At 42.4% G+C, this 22,999-nt stretch overlaps 1 protein-coding gene across 8 annotated transcripts in view; it reads left to right on the forward strand.

The window, feature by feature from the left end:
- Hdac4 (histone deacetylase 4) overlaps positions 1–22,999 on the forward strand; it is a 262,695-nt gene that overhangs the window by 168,025 nt on the left and 71,671 nt on the right. For 5 of the 8 annotated variants that reach the window (XM_038339151.1, XM_038339150.1, XM_038339154.1 and 2 more), the window contains exons 5-6: positions 1,977–2,127; positions 20,413–20,533. In XM_038339151.1, coding sequence (XP_038195079.1) covers positions 1,977–2,127; positions 20,413–20,533 — 272 coding nt within the window. The remainder of the gene's footprint in view (positions 1–1,976; positions 2,128–20,412; positions 20,534–22,999) is intronic. The other 3 variants (XM_038339152.1, XM_038339156.1, XM_038339158.1) reach the window with 2 other exon arrangements.

The following is a 22,999-nucleotide window of genomic DNA, read 5'->3' on the forward strand; positions in this document are numbered from 1 at the left end:
ATAGTTGTTCAGTCTGTGGGTCTGAATGTCTCAGCAAGCCCAGTCTGGCACAGAAGTTCTAAAGGATTCCTGGTTTTCAGTCTAAGTTGGAATCACAAAGAAGTAGGTTCTAATACTGCCAAAGAAATCAATGTCTCAGCAGCAGGACAGATGAACTAGCCAGTGAGAGTGAAGGCAAGCAGGCAAAAGCCAAGTTTCCTTCTTCCATCTCCTTTGTGTGGGCTGCCACTCTAAGGGTGGGTCTTTCTGCTTCAAGTAATCTGATTAGGAAATCCTTCACAAAGCCACGCATGTTGGTGCACACCTTTAAACCCAGCACTCTGGAGACAGAAATATCTGAGTTCTAGGTCAGCCTGGTCTACATTGTGAGTTCCAGGACAGCCAGGACTATGTCTCCTGTCTCAAAAAAAAAAAAAAAAGAGAAGAAAAGAAGATTCCTCACGGGAAGGCCCAACAGCTTAGGGGTTTCAGTTGCTTCCAGATGTAGTCAAATTGGTAAGCAAATTTAGCAGATTAGCATCATGAGCTCCTCCTAGGCTCTAAGTGTAAAGTACTCCAAAGGTCCCAAGCACTGGTTGGTTTCCTGTCATGGCTGTGGCCTGCACATTCTTGGGTGGCTGGATGTCCTGTTCTGCACTGTCTCCATTCTTAATCACTTACTCCAGTGAGCACATACTGTGCCAGATTTTTTTTTCCATAGAAAGTTCCACAGACCACCTGGTTGCCAATTCCTTGATCATTGCTCCCTGACACTCTTCTTTCCATGAGGGAGCAACACCATAAAAGTACCCATGCCTACAGGGTGTCTACCCACTAATGCAATGAAAGCTAGAAACAGTTCTTAGGCCAAGGGAAGAGGAGCCAATGGCCCCGCTGAAATAAGAGACCCTGAGAGGCTACATGCTCAGGCGGGAGGCAGGGTTCTTGTTTACCTTTTGCAGTACAGTGACAGGGATTTGATTGGTAGGGGCAAGCATTTTTCCCATTCTTTTTTGACCATGTCTAAGAATCCTTACTTTCTTTGTGCCTCGGCCTCTGTAGTTGGCAGGTTGCTACAGTCTCCTGAATTGATGACAGTATATATTCACCTATAGTTTATCTATGTATCATAAATCCTGCAGTCTCTCTCCTTTACCTTCTGTATTTAACTATTTCTCATACGGACCTTGCATTTTCATGCCATATTTTGAATATTTCATGTCATATTTTGAATCTCTAATGTCTACATAAAGATGCCGAGACCTTAGGTGTGCTATGAAGTTCATTTCCATGTGGGTAGGTAATGCATATCTTAGAGTGTCCCTCACTTTCCTCCCCATCTCTCTGCTCCCACACCAGCTTCTTATCTTTGTCATGTCACAGTGGTCTTTCCTACTCTAGACGTGGAAATAGTGATAGTAATACTTACTTCTTCATGCTCTTGCCTGTGTCACTTGATACCCTGTTGGATTTGCCTGTTTCTGACTCAGTCTTGTGCTTTTGCCTGTTGATAACTAATTCTGCTTTGAGGTAGGCAGCATTCCCTCAGGTGAATGAATACCATTGTCTGTCTTCACCTCAAGGAACTTGGACTTGCCTCTGGGCCTACCATGTGTGTTCCAGGCATACTCTTAATGTGGTGTCTTGGTGGATGAACCCCTAAGGTAGAATTTCAGAATTCTTCCATGTCTAATAAAATGTCCAGAAGTTGTGCAAACTGGCTTCACTATTTCAGCTCTCTGGGGATATACTCAAAGAGCATTTATACTCAACAAGGTCACCTACTCCTGAGTACTATGCACAGATCCAAGGCTGTTCTGTGAATCTTGCCCTTAAAGGGGCAGAGGAATTTTAGGCTTTGGCAATCTGTCCTCCTCTAACCACCTTAGATGAATGGGCAGGTAGGCCAAGTGGCACCCTGGGAACCCTAGTCAGGGAGTGGTGGGCTGGTTCCGTGGGTCTCCAGGACTCTGACCTCTGTCCTCCTCTGCCTGCAGCAGCAGCAGGAGATGCTGGCCATGAAGCACCAGCAGGAACTGCTGGAGCACCAGCGGAAACTGGAGCGGCACCGGCAGGAGCAGGAGCTGGAGAAGCAGCACCGTGAGCAGAAGCTGCAGCAGCTCAAGAACAAGGAGAAGGGCAAAGAGAGTGAGTGCTGGTGGGCACAGTGAGGACTCAGGGCGCCCCCACCTGACCACTGCCTCTGTTGCCTGTGCTGCTGCCCCAGGCAGCTCTTTGGGGCTTTTCACCCCATGTAGGAGTCATCAGTGTCTTCGGTGTGATTATTTCAGGTCACTCTCATTGGGCATAAAGGCAAACCAGTGACCCTGCTTTTGATTTATCCAGGTGTCAGGAAGGACTCAGTATCAGCCTCAGTGCAGGGACATTCTGGGGCTCCCATGTTGACTCAGGCATCTCGAGACTACTTGGCAGAACCTTTTGCAGATGCACAGAATATTAAAGCCATAAATATTGCCTTCCGACTCTAAGGTCTTCCCTATGTTTTCTTTGGATACATTTTCTAAGTGTCCCTGAAATAGGTATCAGCCTATAGGTGGACGTGTAGATGAGGGTACAATTCATGTGTGGCTTTGAGGCTCACTGTTCCCATAGTTTTGCTTGTTGATAACAGAGATTAATGTAGTTGACCACCCTAAGGAGAACCCTGTTTGACAGTAGCCTAGAGGCCACTGATAACACATTATTGCTTAAATCTACCATGCAGACTGTGTTAGTTACTTCTAGTTGCAGTGACCAGAAACAGCTAAAGGAAAAATGAGTTCATTTTGGTTTATGATTCCAGAGTCTGAGTCTGTTGTGGCAGGGAAGATTGGGGCAAGACAAAAGAAGCAGGAAGCAGGCTGATCATATTTCAACCACACAAGGGAGAGAGGATGAGCAGGAAGTGGGATGAGGCTATAAACCCTCAGAGCTCCCCTCCCCAGTGTCATAACTTCCCCTAGCAAGGCTGTACCTCCTAAAAGTTCCATAACGTCCATGTGCATCACCATACATGAGCCTATGGGGAATAGTTCTCATTCAAACACCACATGGACAGACCCCCAAAATCCTTTATCTGCAAACACTGAAAATGGCTAGCCATCTTTACAAATCATTGTAACAAATTTTTGTATGAATTTTAATCTCCATCTGTATCACATAACAAGATGCATATGCTTAAACATTCTTGTAAAGTCTGTTATTTGACGTTGTTTGAGAATCATTTTGGCATGTGATATACAAAGTTGCAGACAGATATGTCTGTGACAACAAGGAGTAACCTGGGAGCTGGCATACTAGCACCTAGCTAGTATGACCATGTGCCCAGCAAAGAACCCAAGCAAGGGCAGTTGGACTGCCAGGCCTTCAGCCTGTCTTCAGCCTTCCCCGGCACTGCTGCGTCAGTCGTCTTGGCTTCTTGTGTTACTTTCCCCGGCTGCCACTGAGCCGCAGTGTGAGCCTCCTACTGGCCCGGCAGAGCTCCCCTTCCAGGATGTGTTCAGTCAGGTCCTTTGCCTGTGCTTCAGGGGAGAGAGCTCCCTTGGCCTTGGTGTGGAGCTACTTCTTGTGTGTTTTGGAATAGAGCTCCTTGTGAGTTGTGTGCATTGCCAACTCCTTTCAACCTTCGAGTGTCGACTTTTTACTCATAATAGTGTTTCTCAGTTCTAGCTTAGCCCAGTTCCTCAGTTTCCTTTGTGTACTTTTACATTGTGTTTTATAAAACATTCATTTCTCCTTAATCATTTTGCAGCATATTTGAGTAGTTTCCCACTTGGGTGGACATCCATTCTGCTGGAACTAGGGTGTGTGTGTGTGTATGTTGTGTAGTTTAGGATGTGCATCTGGCTCCTCAGGTTTCTGAGAACTGATGTCTGCACCCATGTGTTTCCATGCTTCCTGTTGGTAACATCAGTTCTTGTTGTCATTGCACCAGTGCTTGTAGTTTCAGTCCCCACAGCTTGGAAGTGAGCCTGAGCACTATGCTAATCTTTCTACTTTCCAATTCTTCTTTTTTTTACTTAGTTAACATTTTTTTCATTTATTTTACATACTAACCACAGTATCCTCTCCCTCCTCTCTTATTCTGCCCGTCCTCCCTCCCCATTCACCCACTCCTCCGCCATCTTCATTCAGAAAGGGGCAGGCCTCCCATGGGCTTGAATGTAACATGGCACAACAAGTTGAGGTAGAACTGAGTTCCTCCCCCTCTATAAAGGCTGGCCAGAGTAATCCAGCATGAGGAATAGGCTCCCAGAAGCCAACTAAGGACCAGGGACAGGTCCTGCTCTCACTGCTAGGAGCCTTACAAACAGACCGAGCTTCATAACTATCACACAGAAGGCCTAGATCGGTCCCATGCAGACTCCCTAACTGTTGGTCCAGAGCCCATGTGCCCCCACGAGCTCAGGTCAGCTGTTCCTGTGAGTTCCTACATCATGTCCTTGACCCTACTGGCTCATACAATCCCTTCTCCCTTTCTTCAGGGGGTTACCAAGAGCTCGGCCCAGTGCTTGGCTATGGATCTCTGCATCTTCTTCCTTCAGTTACTGAATAAAGGGCTCTCTGGTGACGGTTAAGGTAGTTACCAATATGATTACAGTCGATGGCCAGTTCAGGCACCCTCTCCACTATTGATAGAAGTCTTAGCTGGGATCATCCTTGTGGATTCCTAAGAGTTTCCCTGGCACCAGGTTTCTCCCTAACCCCAAAATGTGCCCCCCCATCAAGATGTCTCTTTCCTTACACTCCCCCTCCATCCCATCCCCAACCTGCCTCCCATGCCCAGCTGTCAACCCTCTCCCTCAAGTTCCCATCCCCCATCCTCCCCATCCCCCCACTTACACCACCAGTTTACCTAGGAGATCTCTTCTATTTGCCCTTCCCAGGGAAATCCAGGTATCCCTCCTTGGGCCCTCTTTGTCATCTAGCTTCTTTGTGGTTGTTAATTGTAGTTGGTTATCTTGTACTTTACTCATAATGTCCATTTATGAGTGAGTGCATACCATGTTTATCTTTCTGGGTCTGTGCTACCTCACTCAGAATGATTTTTTCTAATTCCATCCATTTGCCTGCATATTCTATGAGGTTATTGATTTTACAGCTCCGTTGAGTAAATGTACCACATTTTTCTTATCCATTCTTCAGTTGAGGGGCATCTGGTTGTTTCCAGGTTCTGGCTATTATGAATAATGGTGCTATGAACATAGTTGAGCAAGTGTCCTTGTTATGTGATTGATCATGCTTTGGATATATGCCCAAGATTTGTAAAGCTGGGTCTTGAGGTAGATTGATTCCCATTTTTCTGAGAAACTGACATACTGATTCCCAAAGTTTGCACTCCCACCAGCAGTGGTTTTGTACTCCCCTGACTCCACATCCTCTCCAACATTAGCTATCATCAGTATTTTTGATTTAACCATTTTGACAGGTATAAGATGCTCCCTGATGACTAAGAAAGTTTAACAATTTTTTTTTTGGAAAATAGAAAAGCCTAAAATTTATTTATTTTGGTATTTATAAGGACCCATCATCAAGAGTCTTTGGATATTTTAAAGAGATACTGAACTTTTAAAATATTGAAAATTTTAAAATAATATGGGGATTTTAAAAGTTCAGAATGTATTTTTATATTATATTTTTTTCATGGTTTTTTTTTTATATTTAAAAATTTCCATCTCCTCCCCCTTCTTCCCCCTTCCCTCCCCTCCCCTCCACCCATACCCCCTCTCCCTCTCCAGGCCAAGGATCCATCAGGGTTCCCTACTCTATGCTAATTAAGACCAAGGTCCTCCCAACTCCCCCCAGGTCCAGGAAGGTGATCAACCAAGCTGAGAAGGCTCCCACGGAGCCCATCCATGCAGAAGAATCAAAGCCCAGCGCCATTATCCTTGGCTTCTCAGTCAGCCCCCACCGTCGGCCACATTCAGAGAGTCTGGTTTGGTCTCATGTTCCATCAGTCCCATTCCAACTGGAGTTGGTGATCTCCTGTTAGTTCTGTCCCACCGTCTCCATGGGTGAACGCACCCCTCACAGTCCTGACTTTCTTTCTCATGTTCTCCCTCCTTCTGCTCCTCATCAGGACCTTGGAGCTCAGTCCGGTGCTCCAATGTGGGGCTCAGTCATTTTCTTCATCTATCGCCAGGTGGAGGTTCTATGGTGATATGCAAGAAATTCATCAGTATGGCTATAGGAACTGGCCTTTTCGGGCTCCCTCTCCTCAGCTGCCCATGGAACTAGCTGGGGGCATCTCCCTGGAAACCCGGGAACCCCTCTAGAGTCAAGTCTCTTGACAACCCTCAGATGGCTCCCTTAATTAAGATATATGCTTCCCTGCTCCCATATCCACCCTTCCTATATCCCAAGCATCCCATTCCTCCGAGCTCCCCCCATTCTCCCCATCACGCTTTTCTCTCCCCATCTTCCCTTGGCCCCGTCTCGCCCCACCCTCAAGTTCCCAATTTTTGCCCGGCGATCATGTCTACTTCCAATATCCAGGAGGATTACTATATGTTTTTCTTTGGGTTTACCTTCTTATTATCTTCTCAAGGATCCCAAATTATAGGCTCGATGTCCTTTAATTATGGCTAGAAACAGATTATGAGTGAGTACATCCCATGTTCATCTTTTTGGGTCTGGGTTACCTCACTCAGAATAGTGTTTTCTATTTCCATCCATTTGCATGCAAAATTCAAGATGTCATTGTTTTTTACCGCTGAGTAGTATTCTAATATGCATATATTCCACAGTTTCTTCATCCATTCTTCCACTGAATGGCATCTAGGTTGTTTCCAGGATCTGGCTATTACAAATAATGCTGCTATGAACATAGTTGAGCAAATGCTTATGTAGTATGATTGGGCATCTCTTGGGTAAATTCCCAAGAGTGGAATTATTGGGTCCTAGGGGTAGGTTGATCCCGAATTTCCTGAGAAACCGCCACACTGCTTTCCAAAGTGGTTGCACAAGTGTGCATTCCCACCAGCAATGGATGAGTGTACCCATTACCCCACAACCTCTCCAGCAAAGGTTATCATTGGTGTTTTTGATTTTAGCCAATCTGACAGGTGTAAGATGGTATCTCAAAGTTGTTTTGATTTGCATTTCCCTGATAGCTAAGGAGGTTGAGCATGACCTTAAGTGTCTTTTGGCCATTTGAACTTCTTCTGTTGAGAATTCTCTGTTCAGTTCAGTGCCCCATTTTTTAGTTGGGTTAATTAGCATTTTAAAGTCTAGTCTCTTGAGTTCCGTATATATTTTGGAGATCAGACCTTTGTCAGTTGCAGGGTTGGTGAAGATCTTTTCCCAGTCAGTAGGCTGCCTTTGTGTCTTAGTGACAGTGTCCTTTGCTTTACAGAAACTGCTCAGCTTCAGGAGGTCCCATTTATTCAATGTTGCCCTTACTGTCTGTGCTGCTGGGGTTATACGTAGGAAATGGTCTCCTGTGCCCATTTGTTGTAGAGTACTCCCCACTTTCTCCTCTATCAAGCTCAGTGTGTTCAGATTAATATTGAGGTCTTTAATCCATTTGGACTTGAGTTTTGTGCATAGTGATAGGTATGGATCTACTTTCATTCTTCTACAGGTTGACATCCAGTTATGCCAGCACCATTTGTTGAAGATGCCCTCTTTCTTCCATTGTGTACTTTTGGCTCCTTTATCAAAAAACAGGTGTTCATAGGTTTGTGGTTTAAGATCCAGGTCTTCTATATGATTCCATTGGTCGACTTCTCTGTTTTTATGCCAATACCAAGCTGTTTTCAATACTGTAGCTCTGTAATAGAGTTTGAAGTCAGGAATGGTAATGCCTCCAGAAGTACCTATTTTGGCTATTTGAGATCCTTCTGTTGAGAATTCTGTTTAGATTTTTTAATTGGCTTATTTGGTATTTTGATGTCCAGTTTCTTGAGTTCTTTATATATTTTCAAGATCATCCCTCTATCAGATGTGGGTTGGTGAAGACCTTTTCCCATTCTATAGGCTGTCGGTTTGTCTTATTAACAATGTCCTTTGCCTTACAGAAGTTCAGTTTCAGGAGGTTCCATTTAAAAATTATTGATCTCGCCGGGCGGTGGTGGCGCACGCCTTTAATCCCAGTACTCGGGAGGCAGAGGCAGGCAGATCTCTTGAGTTCGAGGCCAGCCTGGTCTACAAGAGCTAGTTCCAGGACATGCTCTAGAAACTACAGAGAAACCCTGTCTCGAAAAACCAAAAATATATATATTGATCTCTGTGTCTGTGCTACTAGTGTTATATTCAGGAGTTAGTCTCCTGTGCCAATGCATCAAGGCTGCTGCTTCCCACTTTTTCTGTCAGGTTCAGTGTAACTGGATTTATGTTGAGGTCTTTGATCTACTGGGACTTGAGTTTTATGCAGGGTGATACATTTATATCGATTTGCATTCATCAACATGCAGTTACCCAGTATGCCAGCACTATTTGCTGAAGATGTTTTCTTTATTCCGTTGTGCAATTTTGGCTTCTTTGTCAAAAATAAGGTGATCACAAATGTGTGGATTTACATCAGGGTCTTCAATTAGATTCCATTGATCCACATGTCTGTTTTAATGCCAATACCAAGCTGTTTTTATTACTATAGCTCTATAGTAGAACTTAACATCAGGGATGATGATGCTTCCAGAAGTTCCTTTATTGTACAGGATTGTTTTGGCTATCCTGGGTTTTTTGTTTTTCCGTATAAAGTTGAGTATTGTTCTTTTAAGCTCTGTGAAGAATTGTGTTCTGGTTTTGATGGGGATTACATTGAATCTATAGATAGCTTTTGGTAAGTTTTCCATTTCTACTATGTTCATCCTATCACGAGCATAGGAGAGCTATCCATTTTCTGATGCCTTCTTTAATTCTTTAATTTTTTTTCTTCAAAGACTTAAAGTTCTTGTCATTTAGATCTTTCACTTGTTTGGTTAAAATTATCCCAAGATATTTTATATTATTTGTGGCTATTGTAAAGGGCGATATTTCTTTGCTTTCTCTTTCAGCTTCTTTATCATTTGTATATAGGAAGGCTACTGATTTTTTTTTTGAGTTGATCTTGTATCCTACCACATTACTGAAGATATTTATCAACTGTAGGAGTTTCCTTGTAGAATTTTTGGGATCACTTATGTATCGAAGCATATCATCTGCAAATAACAGAAGTTTGATTTTTTTTTCCTTTCCAGTTTGTATCCCCTTGATCTCCTTTTGTTGTCTTATTGCTCTAGCCAGAACTTTGAGTACTATGTTGAATAGATGAGGAGTGGACAGCCTTGTCTTGTTCCTGATTTTAATGGAATTTCTTTGAGTTTCTCTCCATTTAATTTGATATTGGTTGCTGATTTGCTGTATATTGCTTTTATTATGTTTAGATATGTTCCTTGTATCCCTAATCTCTCCAAAACCTTTATCATGAAAGGGTGTTTGTTTTTGTTGAATGCTTTTTCAGCATCTAATGAAATGATCATATGGTTTTTTTCTTTCAGTTTATTTATATGGTAGATCACATTGATTTTCATATGTTGAACCATCCCTGCATCTCTGGGATGAAGCCAACTTGATCCATGGTGGATGATTTTTTTTAATGTGTTCTTGGAGTCAATATGCCAGTATTTTATTGAGTGTTTTTGCATTAATGTTCATGAAGGAGAATGATCTGTAATTCTCTTTCTTGGTTGAGTCTTTGTGTGGTTTCAGTATCAGGGTAACTGTAGCCTCATAAAAAGAATTTGGTAATGTTCCTTCTGTTTCTATTGTGTGGAACAATTTGAGGAGCATTGGTATTAGCTCTTATTTGAACATTTGAAACCATCTGGCCCTGGGCTTTTTTTTGGTTGGAAGACTTTTAATGACTACTTCTATTTCCTTAGGGATTATAAGTTTATTTAAATTGTTTATCTGGTCTTGATTTCATTTTGGTATGTGGTTCCTTTCCAGAAAATTGTCCATCTCTTTTAGATTTTCCAGTTTTGTGGAGTTCGGGTTTTTGAAATATGACCTAATGATCCTCTGGATTTCCTCAGTATCTGTTGTTATGTTCCCCTTTTCATTTCTGTTTTGTTAATTTGGATATTCTCTCTCTGCCTTTTGGTTAGTTTGGATAAGGGTTTATTTGTCATGTTGATTTTTTTTCAAAGAGCCAATTCTTTGTTTCTTTGATACTTTGTGTTGTTCTCTTTGTTTCTATTTTGTTTATTTCAGCCCTGAGTTTCATTTTTTTTTCCTGCTGTACTCTTGGATGAATCTGCTTCTTTTTGTTCTAGAGCTGTCAGTCTGCTGTTAAATCTCTAGGGTGAGATGTCTCCAAGTTCTTTATGTGTGCACTTAGTGCTACGAACTTTCCTCTTATCACTGCTTTCATAGTGTCCCATAAGTTTGGGTATATTGTGCATTCGTTTTCATTGAAATCCAGAAAGTCTTTAATTTCTTTCTTTATTTCTTCCTTGACCCAGTGGTAATTCAGTTGAGAGATGTTCAGTTTCCATAAGTTTGTAGGCTTTCTGTAGTTTGTGTTGTTGATTTCTAACTTTAACCCATTGGAAATATGATAAGATACAGGGGGTCATTCCAATTTGTGTGTGTGTGTGTGTGTGTGTGGGTGTGGGTGGGTGTGTGCGCGCGCGCGCGCATGGCTAGTGTGTCTATTGATATTTGCTTTGTGACTGAGTATGTGGTCAGTTTTAGAGAAGGTTCCAGGAGGTATCTTTGTGTTTGGGTTAAATGTTCTATAGATATCTGTTAAGTCTATTTGAGTCATAACATCTGTTAGTTCTCCTTATTTCTCTGTTAAGTTTCTGTTTGGTAGACCTGTCTATTGGTATGAGTGGGGTGTTGAAGTCTCCCATTATTAATGTGTTGGGTTTGATGTGTGATTTAAGCTTTAGTAATGTTTCTTCTACAAATGTGGGTGCCCTTGTATTGGGGGTATAAATGTTCAGAATTGAAACCTCATCTTGATAGATTCTTTTCCTTCGATGAATATGAAATGTCCTTCTCCATCTCTTTTGATTAATTTTAGTTTGAAGTCTATTTTGTTAGATATTAGGATAACTGCACCAGCTTGCTTCTTAGGTCTATTTGATTGGAAAATCTTTTTAGTACTCTGAGGTACTACCTTTCTTTGAATTTGAGGTGTGTTTCTTGTATGCAGCAGATGGATGGATCCTGCTTTTATATCAATTCTGTTACCCTGTGTCTTTTTATAGGCAAATTGAGTCCATTGATATTAAGAGTGATTGTTGATTCCTGATTTTTTTTGTTTGTTTTGGTGGTCATGGGGGTAGTGTGTGTGTGTCTGTGTGTATGTGTGTGTTTCCCTTTGGGTTTTGCTGGTATGAGAGGGCTGTCCACAGGGAGGATGCTGAGGTAGGTAGGGGTGGGCATCGGAGTGGGTCTTGTGGGAATCGAGCTCAGTGGTTAGTAGCATTTGTTGTGTGGTCTGCCCACAAGTCTCTCATCTGCTGGCCAGCTGCTGGGGACTGCACCAGAGCAGTGGGGTTTCACCACCAACTTTCCTACTCTTGACACTTAGTGTTTTCACTGAAAAGTCTTGAAATTGGTTATTGCCATCCACATGTCTTGGGTTTGCCTGATACTTGGACTGACTCTCTATCCTGGAAGTGAGATGTGATATTTTACAGCATTAATTATTCCTAACCTCTCAGTATTCTTTGGGCCTTTTAATTTTTTTCTTAGCAAAACATTAAGATTGTATGTGCAGGAGACTTGCGTGCAGTTTAGCAGGCATATTTCAGGCCAACTGATTGGTTTAACACTATTGTGCATAGATTGGTTTGACAATTTTGAAAAGCAGTCAGCAACCTGCTGACTCTTGATTATGTGCCCAGCAACCATGCTAAACTCATGTTCTAATTATCAGCAGGGTGGTTCAGGTTTTCAGCCTATAGAAGTATCCATAAATACTGACAGTTTTGTTTCTTCCTTCCTGATCAAAATGCCCTTGTGTCTTTTCCATCTTTTCCTTGACTGACCTAGCTAGGATTCCATTAGAATGATGGGTTAAAGATGGCAGTCTGGCTTCCTTTTGTTCTTGCAGACCACATTTTCCAGAGGGATTATTCATTGCCTATTTGTTTTACCAAGTTACCCTCCTTTGCTAGTTTGTCATAACTTTGAATATGCATGGGTATTGATTTTTATCGGATATTTCAGCACTTTTTGAGGTAATCATATGATTTTTTTCTGACATATTTAGTTAATGTGGTAAATATATCTATTTGGAAAGAAATCCTATCTAACATTTTTATAATAAATAGCCTCTCTCACCTTGACCATAAAGCATTATATACACTTGGTTGGCTCATATTTTGTATATCTGCAACTATATTTGCAAGAGATATTGACAAGTGTTTTCCTTCTTGAAATGCCTTGCTAGGCTTGGCGTTATGACAGTACTGCACTTGGGCTAATCATCCTTTTCTCTCTGTTCGGTAGGAACTATGGTGCTTTCCCATTTTACATCCTTAATATTGCGTGTATGCACCGTCTCTTATTGATGGTTGTTTGGTTCCATTAATTTTCTTCTTTAGTCTCAGTTACATTAGTCTATTTAGGAATCTAGTTTTGGCTTTATAGAAAGTCTTATGAATATATTTCTATTTCATTTTTTTCTACTAACCTTATTCTTTCCCTGTCTTCTGTTTTCTTTGGGTTTGTGACTTTCTTGCTTTATGAGTTACATATCTAAATGATTGATTCCAACCTTCTCTTCTGAAATCTGAATGTAAAGCTATAAATTTTCCTCTAAGAACAACAGTATCTGTATTCAGTAAGTAGTCTAACATTTGTCTTTGAGTTTTTCATTTATATTTGATAGAACTACTGATATGTTTGTACTTAAGTATGTCAGTGTACTTTACAAACCCTAATTATCAGCCTCTTTTGTTCCATTTTCTTGCTCTAGATTTAATGATATAGTTTTGTTTTTCCACCAACTTGGAAACTATTATTCTGCCATTCCTTTACTGATCACAGTTGTGGGTATCATAGCTGACTTGACTCCATCAAATCTAATCTCACTTAAATTCAAGATTGTTGTGGATTCAGTTAGGACTCACACTTCTATTTTCAGGTTGGATGCATCTCCACATGTGGACGTTCACCTGGGATGATTTTCTGTCAGTTTCTTTAATGGAATCTAGTGGTGATGAATTTTTGTCTAAAATGTCATTTCCCTAATCCTGGAAGGTTAATTTTACTGAATATAGATTACTAGGTTTTTATTTATTTTCTCTTAGCACTCTGAAGATCATATTCCCTTCAAAAATTACTATAATTCCTGTTGTTTCTTGCTCAGAGATAGTCTTTTTGTCTTTCTACTTTTTTGTTTGTTTTCTTTGTTTGCTTTTATTGAGCTATATATTTTCTCCACTCCCCTACCTTCTTCCTCTTTCCTCTTCTGCCCTCTTGCATGGTCCCCATGCTTCCAATTTACTCAGGCAATCTTGCCTTTTTCTACTTACCATGTACATTAGATCCATGTATGTCTCTCTAGGTTCTCTGTGGTTGTGAATTATAGGGCAATTTTTCTTTGCTTTATGTCTAAAAACCACTAATGAGTGAGTACCTATGATATTTGTCTTTCTGGGTCTGGGTTCCCTCACTTAATATGAAATTTTCTAGATCCACCCATTTGCATGCAGATTTCAAGATGTCATTAGTTTTGTTTTGTTTTTTACTGCTGTGTAGTACTCCATTGTGTAAAATATACCACATTTTCTTCATCCATTCTTCGGTTGAGAGGCATTTAGGTTATCTAGCTACTTTTAAGACTCTCTCTTCAGCCAGGCAGTGGTGGCACACACCTTTAATCCCAGCACTCAGGAGGCAGAGGCAGCAACAGGTGGATCACTGTGAGTTCAGGGCTACAAAGCAAGTTTGAAAACAGCCAGGACTGTTACACAGAGAAACTCTGTCTCAAAAACCAAAAAATAAAAAGTCCCTCTTGTTTGTAGTATTTCTCAGATATACTTTTAAACTGCAGTTTTCTTTGTTTTCCTTGGTATTCATAGTCTTATATCTGTGATTTAATATTTTTATAAAATCTTAGGACTGACTGGTCTCATCTTTTTTCTCAGAAGAAATACTGCCCTTTCGCTACCTGAGACTTTAGTTTCACACGTTAAAGCCATTTTCTATGACCCCTATGTTTTTTCAGTTTGCTTCCTTTTGATAATTTATTCTAGTCAGATGACCACTGTGCTAATTTGAAAATTTCCTGTGACGTAAACTGCTGTTAAACTCATCTCATGGATTTTTAATTTGCTAGATAGCTAGTTTCTATGAGATTTCTACCATGCATAGTCCAGTTATTTTAGTGTAGCCCCTCTGGCTGGGTCCTTCGTCCCTGTTGCGCTTGCTCCTCCCTTCTTCTCACCTCTCCCATTGCCAGAGTCTCATCCTAGTGTTGGTCTATGAATGAGGAGCTGAGATATGGTTCAGGCTTAGAGATTGGGTTTCCTCTTTGCTTTATGCAGTTACCCAGATGCATTAAAACATTTTTAATCATCTTGGTGCATGGTTCTAAGCTGATCAGAAGTGAGTGTCAGGCCTACTTAAGCACAGAAGGTGTACTCTGGGGCCTGCTTCAGAGCTTATGAGGCTTCCTGTGTCTTTCCTTCTCATTGCAGTCCAGATTTTGTTGCCCTGGTTCCTTGGGCCACCTGTTCTCTGATCCATGGGTACCTGCAGAGAAACCATTGGCCAAGGTGGCCTCCCCCCCTTCTCTCTCCCCCTCTCCTCCCTCCCCCCCCCTCTCTCCCCCTCCCTCCCTCCAGTTTAACCCTGAATCCCAGATCCCCCAGTGTCCCTGGGCTGCCTGCAGAGACTGTAGAGGCCTGCAAGTCTCCTAACCATTCCTAGTAGGTTTGACCTGATTAACCTGTTCGAATCCCCGAAGTAGTGGTCCTTACAGTCCGGTGTCCTCACCTCTCTGTACTCTTCCTTCCCTTTATTCTTTTTGTGATCTGCATCTTACCTGCATTGAAAGAACATATTTAGGCTTGGAGGTTTGCCTTAATGTAAGCTTTAGGTAGCATAATTGACATCTTGCCTTTAATGAATCCTCATTAGATTAGAAGTATTTACAGGGGGCTGGAGAGATGGCTCAGTGGTTAAGAGCATTGCCTGCTCTTTCAAAGGTCCTGAGTTCAATTCTCAGCAACCACATGGTGGCTCACAACCATCTGTAATGAGGTCTGGTGCCCTCTTCTGGCCTTCAGGCATACACACAGACAGAATATTGTATGCATAATAAATAAATAAATAAATAAATAAATAAATAAATAAATAAATAAATGTTTTGCAAGGAAGACTTTCCTAAAACAAGGTCCTTATGTTTTAAAAGGAACTAAATGACTGTCAAATAAATTTAATCCATTTTAATTCACTTTCAAACTTATCTTTAGTGTAAAGATTGTTATTATGTCAAATTAATTCTAAATTTAAATTGAGAAGTATTCTATTATGCCAGTGTAATTTTGTATATTTTTAAAATTAATGGTTTCAAAACATATTTTAAGTTCATTGCTAATTTACTCTCTTGTCAGTTTTTCTCTATTTCATGATTTCTAAATTCTAAGAAATTGTTTTGTGTACAAAATTAACATTTAGAATCATCAGTAATGTGATGTTCCACTCTTGAAATATGAACATATTTAATCTTTTTTACTTTAGCTGATAGAATTTCAAGGTAGTTTCCTTGCCACTCTTTGGAAGGAAATGCTAAACCTGAATAATGTACCCAGACACTGTCATATCTCACTCAGTTGTGTCCTCAGGGAACAAATTCTTTAAAGGCAACTAAAGGCCTTTGTGAGGTGAAGTGCAGACCTCTTGGGAACTAACTGTAGCACATGCAGATTTGGCCTCTGTAGTTGACTGTTTTGACACTTGTCACTTTCAGGGCAGCCACTCTAGTGAATTGACCTGCAGTGAACCTGTGGCCAGTAATCTCGTTTTAGACTCCTTAGCAGCTCTCAAGTGCAGCCAGTGCTGAATGCTGAGGTCTGGACAAGCCTTATGGCTCCAAGGAAGGCGGTTCATGGCCTGCCTAGCGCTCTTCTTGGAGGGCTGCCTTCTGCTGGGAAACGATCACCTTGTCCTCATAGGAGTCTGTGAGGGACTTGACTGTGTGCATGTAGGGTGGTTCTGCCCTATAGAGTACATGTACGCATCCCAGGGCCACTGGCACAATGCCTCGGCTAGACTCATCCCAGCTCTGGGACTGGCCACTCCCTCCCTCGTTCGTGGTTCATGTGTGACTCGGTGTGTATCCTATTTACTAGGTTTGCTGCTGTTGTTTTGGAGTAGGGGAAATAGTGGTTATTTATCGAAAGATTACAGTTCAAATTTTTAACATTAGCCAGTCAATCTGTGCTACAACCAACCAACAAATAACAATTTTTCTAGTTGCTGAAAAGCTACTCAGTCTAAATTACTTTCTCAGAGCTTACAAAAATGGTCCAATAAAAATATTATCTCAAGGCTCACAGAATACGACTTCAGAAAACATCTCAGGTTTGTTTATGAGTCAGAAACGATTTCTGTGCTGTGTGCTAAGCCCCGCCCTTTGTTGACCTGGTGTTGGAATGTTCTCAGCTGCACTCCAGTCCCATCACAGGCAGCAGCCGTGGTTTTCACTTTGTGGATTTGGGTGGTCAGGTTTTATTATTAATAATAAACTGCACAGTTGAGTTTTTGGCAAGCTTGCATAGGCTTCGAAGCCCTAAGAATGCTGTCCTGTGGGGAGAAAGCAGCCAACAGACCAACACTGGGAGATGCTCTTATGTCGGGCCTAGACAGCTCAGCCATGAAGGAGATTCTTGTTTATGCCATCAGATGCAAATGGCAGGAGGCACCTTCAGTTTCTAAACGTTTGAAAAACCAGTGCAAAGTGTTCATTATCTCCTTTCTTAAGGTTTTGTTTAACTGACTTTATTCATTATTTAACGAATCTTGTATACATCTTTAAACATTTACAGTGTTAAACATTAATTCTTAATCATACTTCATTTTACTTATTGGTAAGAAATAATGAATTTCCTTTGACCGACAGTGAGTTCATAAGAGTACATACATTTTCCCTCTCAGGTAACAACAGCACTACCTTTGTCAACTGTGTTCCCATTTGGAGACACTTGGGAATCTGAAGTATCTGCTAGCCATTCAGTTCCAAGCAATGGACAGAGTTCAGATAGCATGGCATCATGGTGTGCCTTTGGCTGCAAGTGATGCCAGGCTGGGTGGTATTCAGTGACAGAGCACATGGCCTGTTGTGCAGTATGCCTTGCCTGGATTCCGTCTTCAGCACTGCAATAGAGAGACACAGATATAAAGTCTGGGGTCTGAGGTCGGTACCCAATCCTAAGGGTGATCCTTTGTCCTATTTGTGAATCCATGCCTTCCCCCCAGGCATAGGAAAGATGAGAAAGAGTAAATATCAGGTAGAAGCCAAGTTGTACCTCCATGCCAGGCTGGTCAGCACTGTGCCCGGCTTGCTGGGTCTCCTGCCCTCCCATGGGCCTGCCCACATACCCCATCACCATCCAGGTCTGCTATTTCTTCGCTCTTTCAACATGGATTGACTACTTACTCAGACCTCAACTTGGTGCCTGCTGGTATGTGAGTAGTGTCACCACTGGTTGGGACAGTGCTGACACATCTCAGGAGCTCTGAAAATCTGTCCTGTGGATAAGTGATAACCAGTATGGATATGGCTAAAAGAATATGAATACAATTTTGTTATTCATTATTATGTTTTTGATTCTAGAACTTTTCCTCTATTAGAGAAATATGTGGAAAGAGAGCTTGAGCCAGCAGTAGTGAAACAGAGTAGGCGGAACAAAACTGTACTTTTGAATTCTCTTGTGGAATCTAAGAATCAAGATGATTCCTTCTGAACTTCAGAAATTGTGCCTCTGCGGTTGCTTTGATGGTGTCATCTGCAGGCCAAGTTGGTGCTGAACCTTGAACCCTGAAAACTTCAGCCTCGCCACCTGGCTGCTGTCCCACATCACCATTCACTCAGGTGATGCTGTGGAGTCAGGGTGAGGATGTGGCTCACAAGGACCACAAGGCTCAGCCAGGACCAGCTCTGTGAGCGCTCTTAGATTCAGTAACTGCTATAGAGCCTCCCATTTTGTGAGGAGGGGTGCTAGCAGGTGCTGGTTTGTGGAAGTTACAGGCCTTTCTCCTCCTGCATACCAAAAAATCATTGCTTACCTACGTAGCTTTCTGTCCCTTATCCTTCTGGGCATCAGTTTGGAAAGAGAGAGGTGGCTCTCTAAGCCTTTATTGTTAATGTCATCACCATCATATGGTCTGTCAGCAGCATCCCCCGTAGTAGTAGTAGTAGTAGTAGTAGTAGTAGTAGTAGTAGTAGTAGTAGTAAATAGCATTGTAATGGTGAAAGTGATAATTTCATTTTTCATATGTTTAGCAGTGATATTAAGTTTTCTTTATATCTGGGCTTGCATTTCTCTTTAAAGTAGCTCTTCTGTGGACTTGCTCTCTTCCCCCACCATACCACAGGGCACTTCCTTTATTGGTAATTGTAAAGATACTTAGTGTTTTTACAAGCATTATTCTTTTCTTGGTTTCTATTGCTTATGTTTCTGTTCAGTGTTAACCTGTTGCTTTCAGTAGTATCACATGTTGAGCAAACATTTCCACAAACAGGATCCTTCTAAGTCCATGCACTGACAGACAGACTAGAATGCAGGTGACTAGGATTTAAGTATGGTGGTTTCCTGTGAGAGGGTCTGCAGATTCTCCCACCCTCCATGTGCAGGACCAGAGTGCCCACCCAGCAATAACCCTGCCTTGGGCACGTGTTGAATTGAAGGTCAGAAGGAGACACTCTTTCTTAGTGGTAGTAGCCACTTACAGTTCCTTTGCTGAAATGGCACTAGAGCCTACAGAGTAAACCAGGAAAATGATACTAACAAATACAGGATAAGAACAAAAGGCTAGCTGAAAGAATTATCTTTTTGGTTAGTGTCTTGGGGATTGAACCTAGGGGTTCACTAGCGCCAGTCAAGAACCTCAGCACCCTACCCCTGATGATTATCCAACTTTGGAAAAAAAAATCAATGGCAAAGCTTTTAAAAAGTGGAAGGAAGTTATGGTGTGCAGTGGCAAAGGAAAACCTAGAATAGACTCCATAAAAAGTAGTGCAGGGCATCAGACTGTCCAGATTTTGAAAGGAAATGAGACTGGGGTAGATGTGTGCCCTTGACCTCTCTAGACCCTCACCCAACCTCTGGGCCTGAGAATACCTGCTTATAGTTTTTCTTGTACAGTTCAAATATGTAGGCTCTCAATAAATTATAAAAGCAGCTAAATAACTCAAATAACTCTCGCGCGCGCTCGCTCTCATTCTCTCTCTCATGCGCACACACCCACACACACACACACACACACACACGAACTGAGCCAGGAGATTAAATAAAGCAAAGATAGTATAGTAAGTATAGGTCCCACAACTGTCTAGAGCTCCTCGGTTCAGTGGAGTATCTGCATGCAGGGAGCTAACCCTGAGTTCTGGGAAGAGGGTGTGTACTCTTGATGCCTGGTGGATGGAGTAGGGTGTCAACATGTAGAGACATTTTGTAAAATGTGTTAACTTTTACAAAATATCTTGATGCTGTTTGTGTGATGGGATTACTCTTGGTCCTATGTGCTACATGAAGTATTGGGGATCATTCAAGATGGTGCCTGGATACTGTATGATAGTAATCATAGGAGTCCTTAATGTATTCTTCAGAAGGATGGGTGGGCACAGTACTAAGGTATCTGCAGTAGATCTGTGCATGGCCAGTTGGGGCATGCAGGTGTAGTCCATTTCTAGGATCTTGCCGTTTTCTTTAACACAGCTTTCAGCAACAGTCATCATACCACAAGAAAGGCCTGGGATACACAACCTCCACTGAGTGAAATGACAGTACTGCTCGCCAGAAAGTGTGTAGCACCCGGCAGAGGGGGACAGGGCTGCACTGGATGCTAGCAAAGCCATGTGCATCATATATGTAGGACACTATCCAGCTTTCCAGTAGATCAGACCTTGTCCCTCTGGGTGGCCGTGTATGAAATTCTATTTGCATGGAACTCTGTTTTAGGGTTTGCTGCTTGTTCAGAAGAGAAACTGGAACCACCATGCCTCTAGCACTTGGCTCTGAAACTTAATGCAGGGATATGCAAACTCCTGGCAGATATAAGTTGTGTTTGCTAACAGAAGCCTTTCCCTTGCTGAAGTCTGTGTTTCAGTAGACTGCAGTCATGCAGTATTTGGAGACAAGACCTCCCCGTAAAGTTCCCTGGCCTTGGGAGAGCCCTGCAGAGGGAGCTCACTCCTCCTGCCTTGTACCTTGCACTCCCTGCTCCATATTTCTCCCCTCCGTCTCACTCTGATATTCCTCCCAGGTGCTGTAGCAAGCACCGAGGTGAAGATGAAGCTGCAGGAGTTTGTTCTCAACAAGAAGAAGGCACTGGCTCACCGGAACCTGAACCACTGCATTTCCAGTGATCCCCGCTACTGGTATGGGTAAGTGACCTGGGCCTCCTCTTTGGGAGCTTTGCATACTCAGCTCTCTATGGACAGGTTTGAGAGGATCCAGTTTTTCAAAGACCTTCTAATGTAGGGGTCATAGAGATGCTGAACCCCCAAAGCTCTATAACGAGATCTGAAGGGAGGAGGTCTGGAGATAGTGTGTGTACTGTCAGCCAGATGAGGGGTGGATATCTTAAGAGTACCAAGTCACTATTCTTAAACACTTGCAGAGGACTTCTGTCCTAATTATCCACTGTTGCTTACTCAACTCTAATCTAATGCTTAATCAGAGTCTGAAAGCACTTTGGCATTAGCACAGTAAAGAAACCAATGAAATGGATGGTCTGTGGTTAGGGCAATGGTTTTATATTGTGTGTGTTTGTGGGTGTTAGGGGGTGAGAGGCATCTGGAATTATCCAGAGCAAAGAGAAAAAGAAGAAAACTGGACAGGGAAGCAAGAATGAAGAGGGTAGGGGGTGAAACATTGCATTATATAGAGAAGGAGAAGCAGTGGGGGAGGTGAGAAGGGCCAGGAGGCTAGAGTGAACTTTGAAATGCATAACAAATATCAAATATGAATAGGGACTAAAGGAGTCTGGAGGCTGGCAGGGACTTTGATGTGCACTATGTCAATGGACAGCCCTATGTCTCCTTTTCCAGAGTCAAGGGAAGATAATGGAAATGACTCTTTTTGTGGGCAGAAACCCTTTTCACAGGTTCCTAAGGAATGCTGACTGTAGGCTTTTAGCAGTCCTTCTGTATAGTCCAGTTTGAGCTGAGCCTATACTGTCATTTTTGAACATATACAATGCCTGTTGGGGAGTTTGAGTTTTCCTCTTCTTTTCTCCCCCCCTTTTTTTTTTTTTTTTTTTTTTTTTTTTTTTTTTTTTTTTTTTTTTTTTTTTTTTTTTTTTGAGGCTGAGTTTCACTGTGTCCTGGAACTCACTTTGTGGAGCAGGCTGGCCTCAGACTCACAGAGATTCTCCTGCCTCTGCCTCCTGAGTTCTGGGATTAAAGGCATGCACCACAACGGCCTGGCCTGACAACATCTTTATGATTAGTTACTGAGTCCTTGGGAGAGTTGGAGAGAATTTGGAAGAGCTATCAGCCTGGGTCAGAGCTTGCATAGTGAGCTGACCAAAGCAGGATCTTGTCTGTGCCAAGAGATACAAGCAGCTAACTTGTCCAGGCTAAACAAGGCTTGAGCGTGGGCCATTTGTGGTATAGTATAGAGCCCACTGAGGAGACTTGGCCAGTTCTCACATGAAACACATGGCTAATTTGAAATTATGTTATGTTGCTCTTAAGGGTCATTTCATTGCTAGAAAGACGCAATAGGATAGTTTTCCTAAATCAAAATGTAGTCATTAATTTCATTCAAGAGAAAAAATAGCTCTGCTAGTTTCAAAATGGCCTACTGTTTCTACTAAAACCCCACTGATCCCACTGAAATGGTCCATTTATTTGTATAGATGACTTCCGTTACCACGACACAACCTGGGGAGGTGCATTTGTACAGTGAGGTTCTTCATTGTCATTTACTTGCTCTGTAGCTGCATACACTGCAAAGCAACTAAAGTACACTACTGGTCTTCATGTATCTTAGAAGAGTGTGAGGCAGGTGGCCCATGAGGAGTAGTGATGGGTGGTCATGGGGGGGGGGGGCAGGTGAAGAGCCAGAGAGAACCTTAGCCTGTGGTGTGGTCTGCAGCCTCTGCTAGAGAGGTCAGCCTGGGCTTCTGCCATGCAGAGGCTCCATTGTCCTACAAGAATGGTCCGGGAGTTGCAGCCAACGATAGCAGTTGGGTTAGTGATTGGAGGTGGACACAAGGATGCAAGCTGGAGAGGGCAGCAGGACTAGACCGGGTATAGGAGAGAGAGCCGGACTTGGAAAAGGAGAACTGCTTAGGGCAGGTTTGGTGCCAACTTGTTAAAAGATTGTCCTCACACCAGGGAGCAGGGGGATCACCTTCAGAGAAGAAGAAGATGAACAGTCCAGTTTAGGACCTAGGGAGTTTGGGGTGGGGGGACTCTGTTACAAGAAATACAGGGCTCCAAGTGGCACCTTTGCAGGAAGTGGGATTTGTGAGTGGAGTTACAGCACTTGGGGGGGGGGGCAGTCACAGTTGTATAAACAGATGGGACTGCTGAATCAGAAAGGAATTGGGACAAAGGCCAACAGGAACAAGGGCTGTGAAGGAGCCAGCAGGTAGCCTGCTACAGGTGAGACTTTATGGGGGAGGGATTAGGTACATACTGAGAGATTGAAGGAATAGTACCTAGAGGAGAGGGAGAGGAGGAGGCCTTTTCCTAGAACTTTGTCCTGTACAGGTTGCTCCAGGGAGATCCTAACCTGCATAAGGCCCTCTTCCCTGAAGCAGTTTGGGAGTAAACTGACTAGAAAGGGCAGATCCTGATATCAGACACACCATCCAGTTTGTTTTTATTGCGTTTGATGAA

This window comes from Arvicola amphibius, chromosome 8, assembly GCF_903992535.2.
Source record: "Arvicola amphibius chromosome 8, mArvAmp1.2, whole genome shotgun sequence".
Taxonomy (NCBI): Eukaryota; Metazoa; Chordata; class Mammalia; order Rodentia; family Cricetidae; genus Arvicola; species Arvicola amphibius.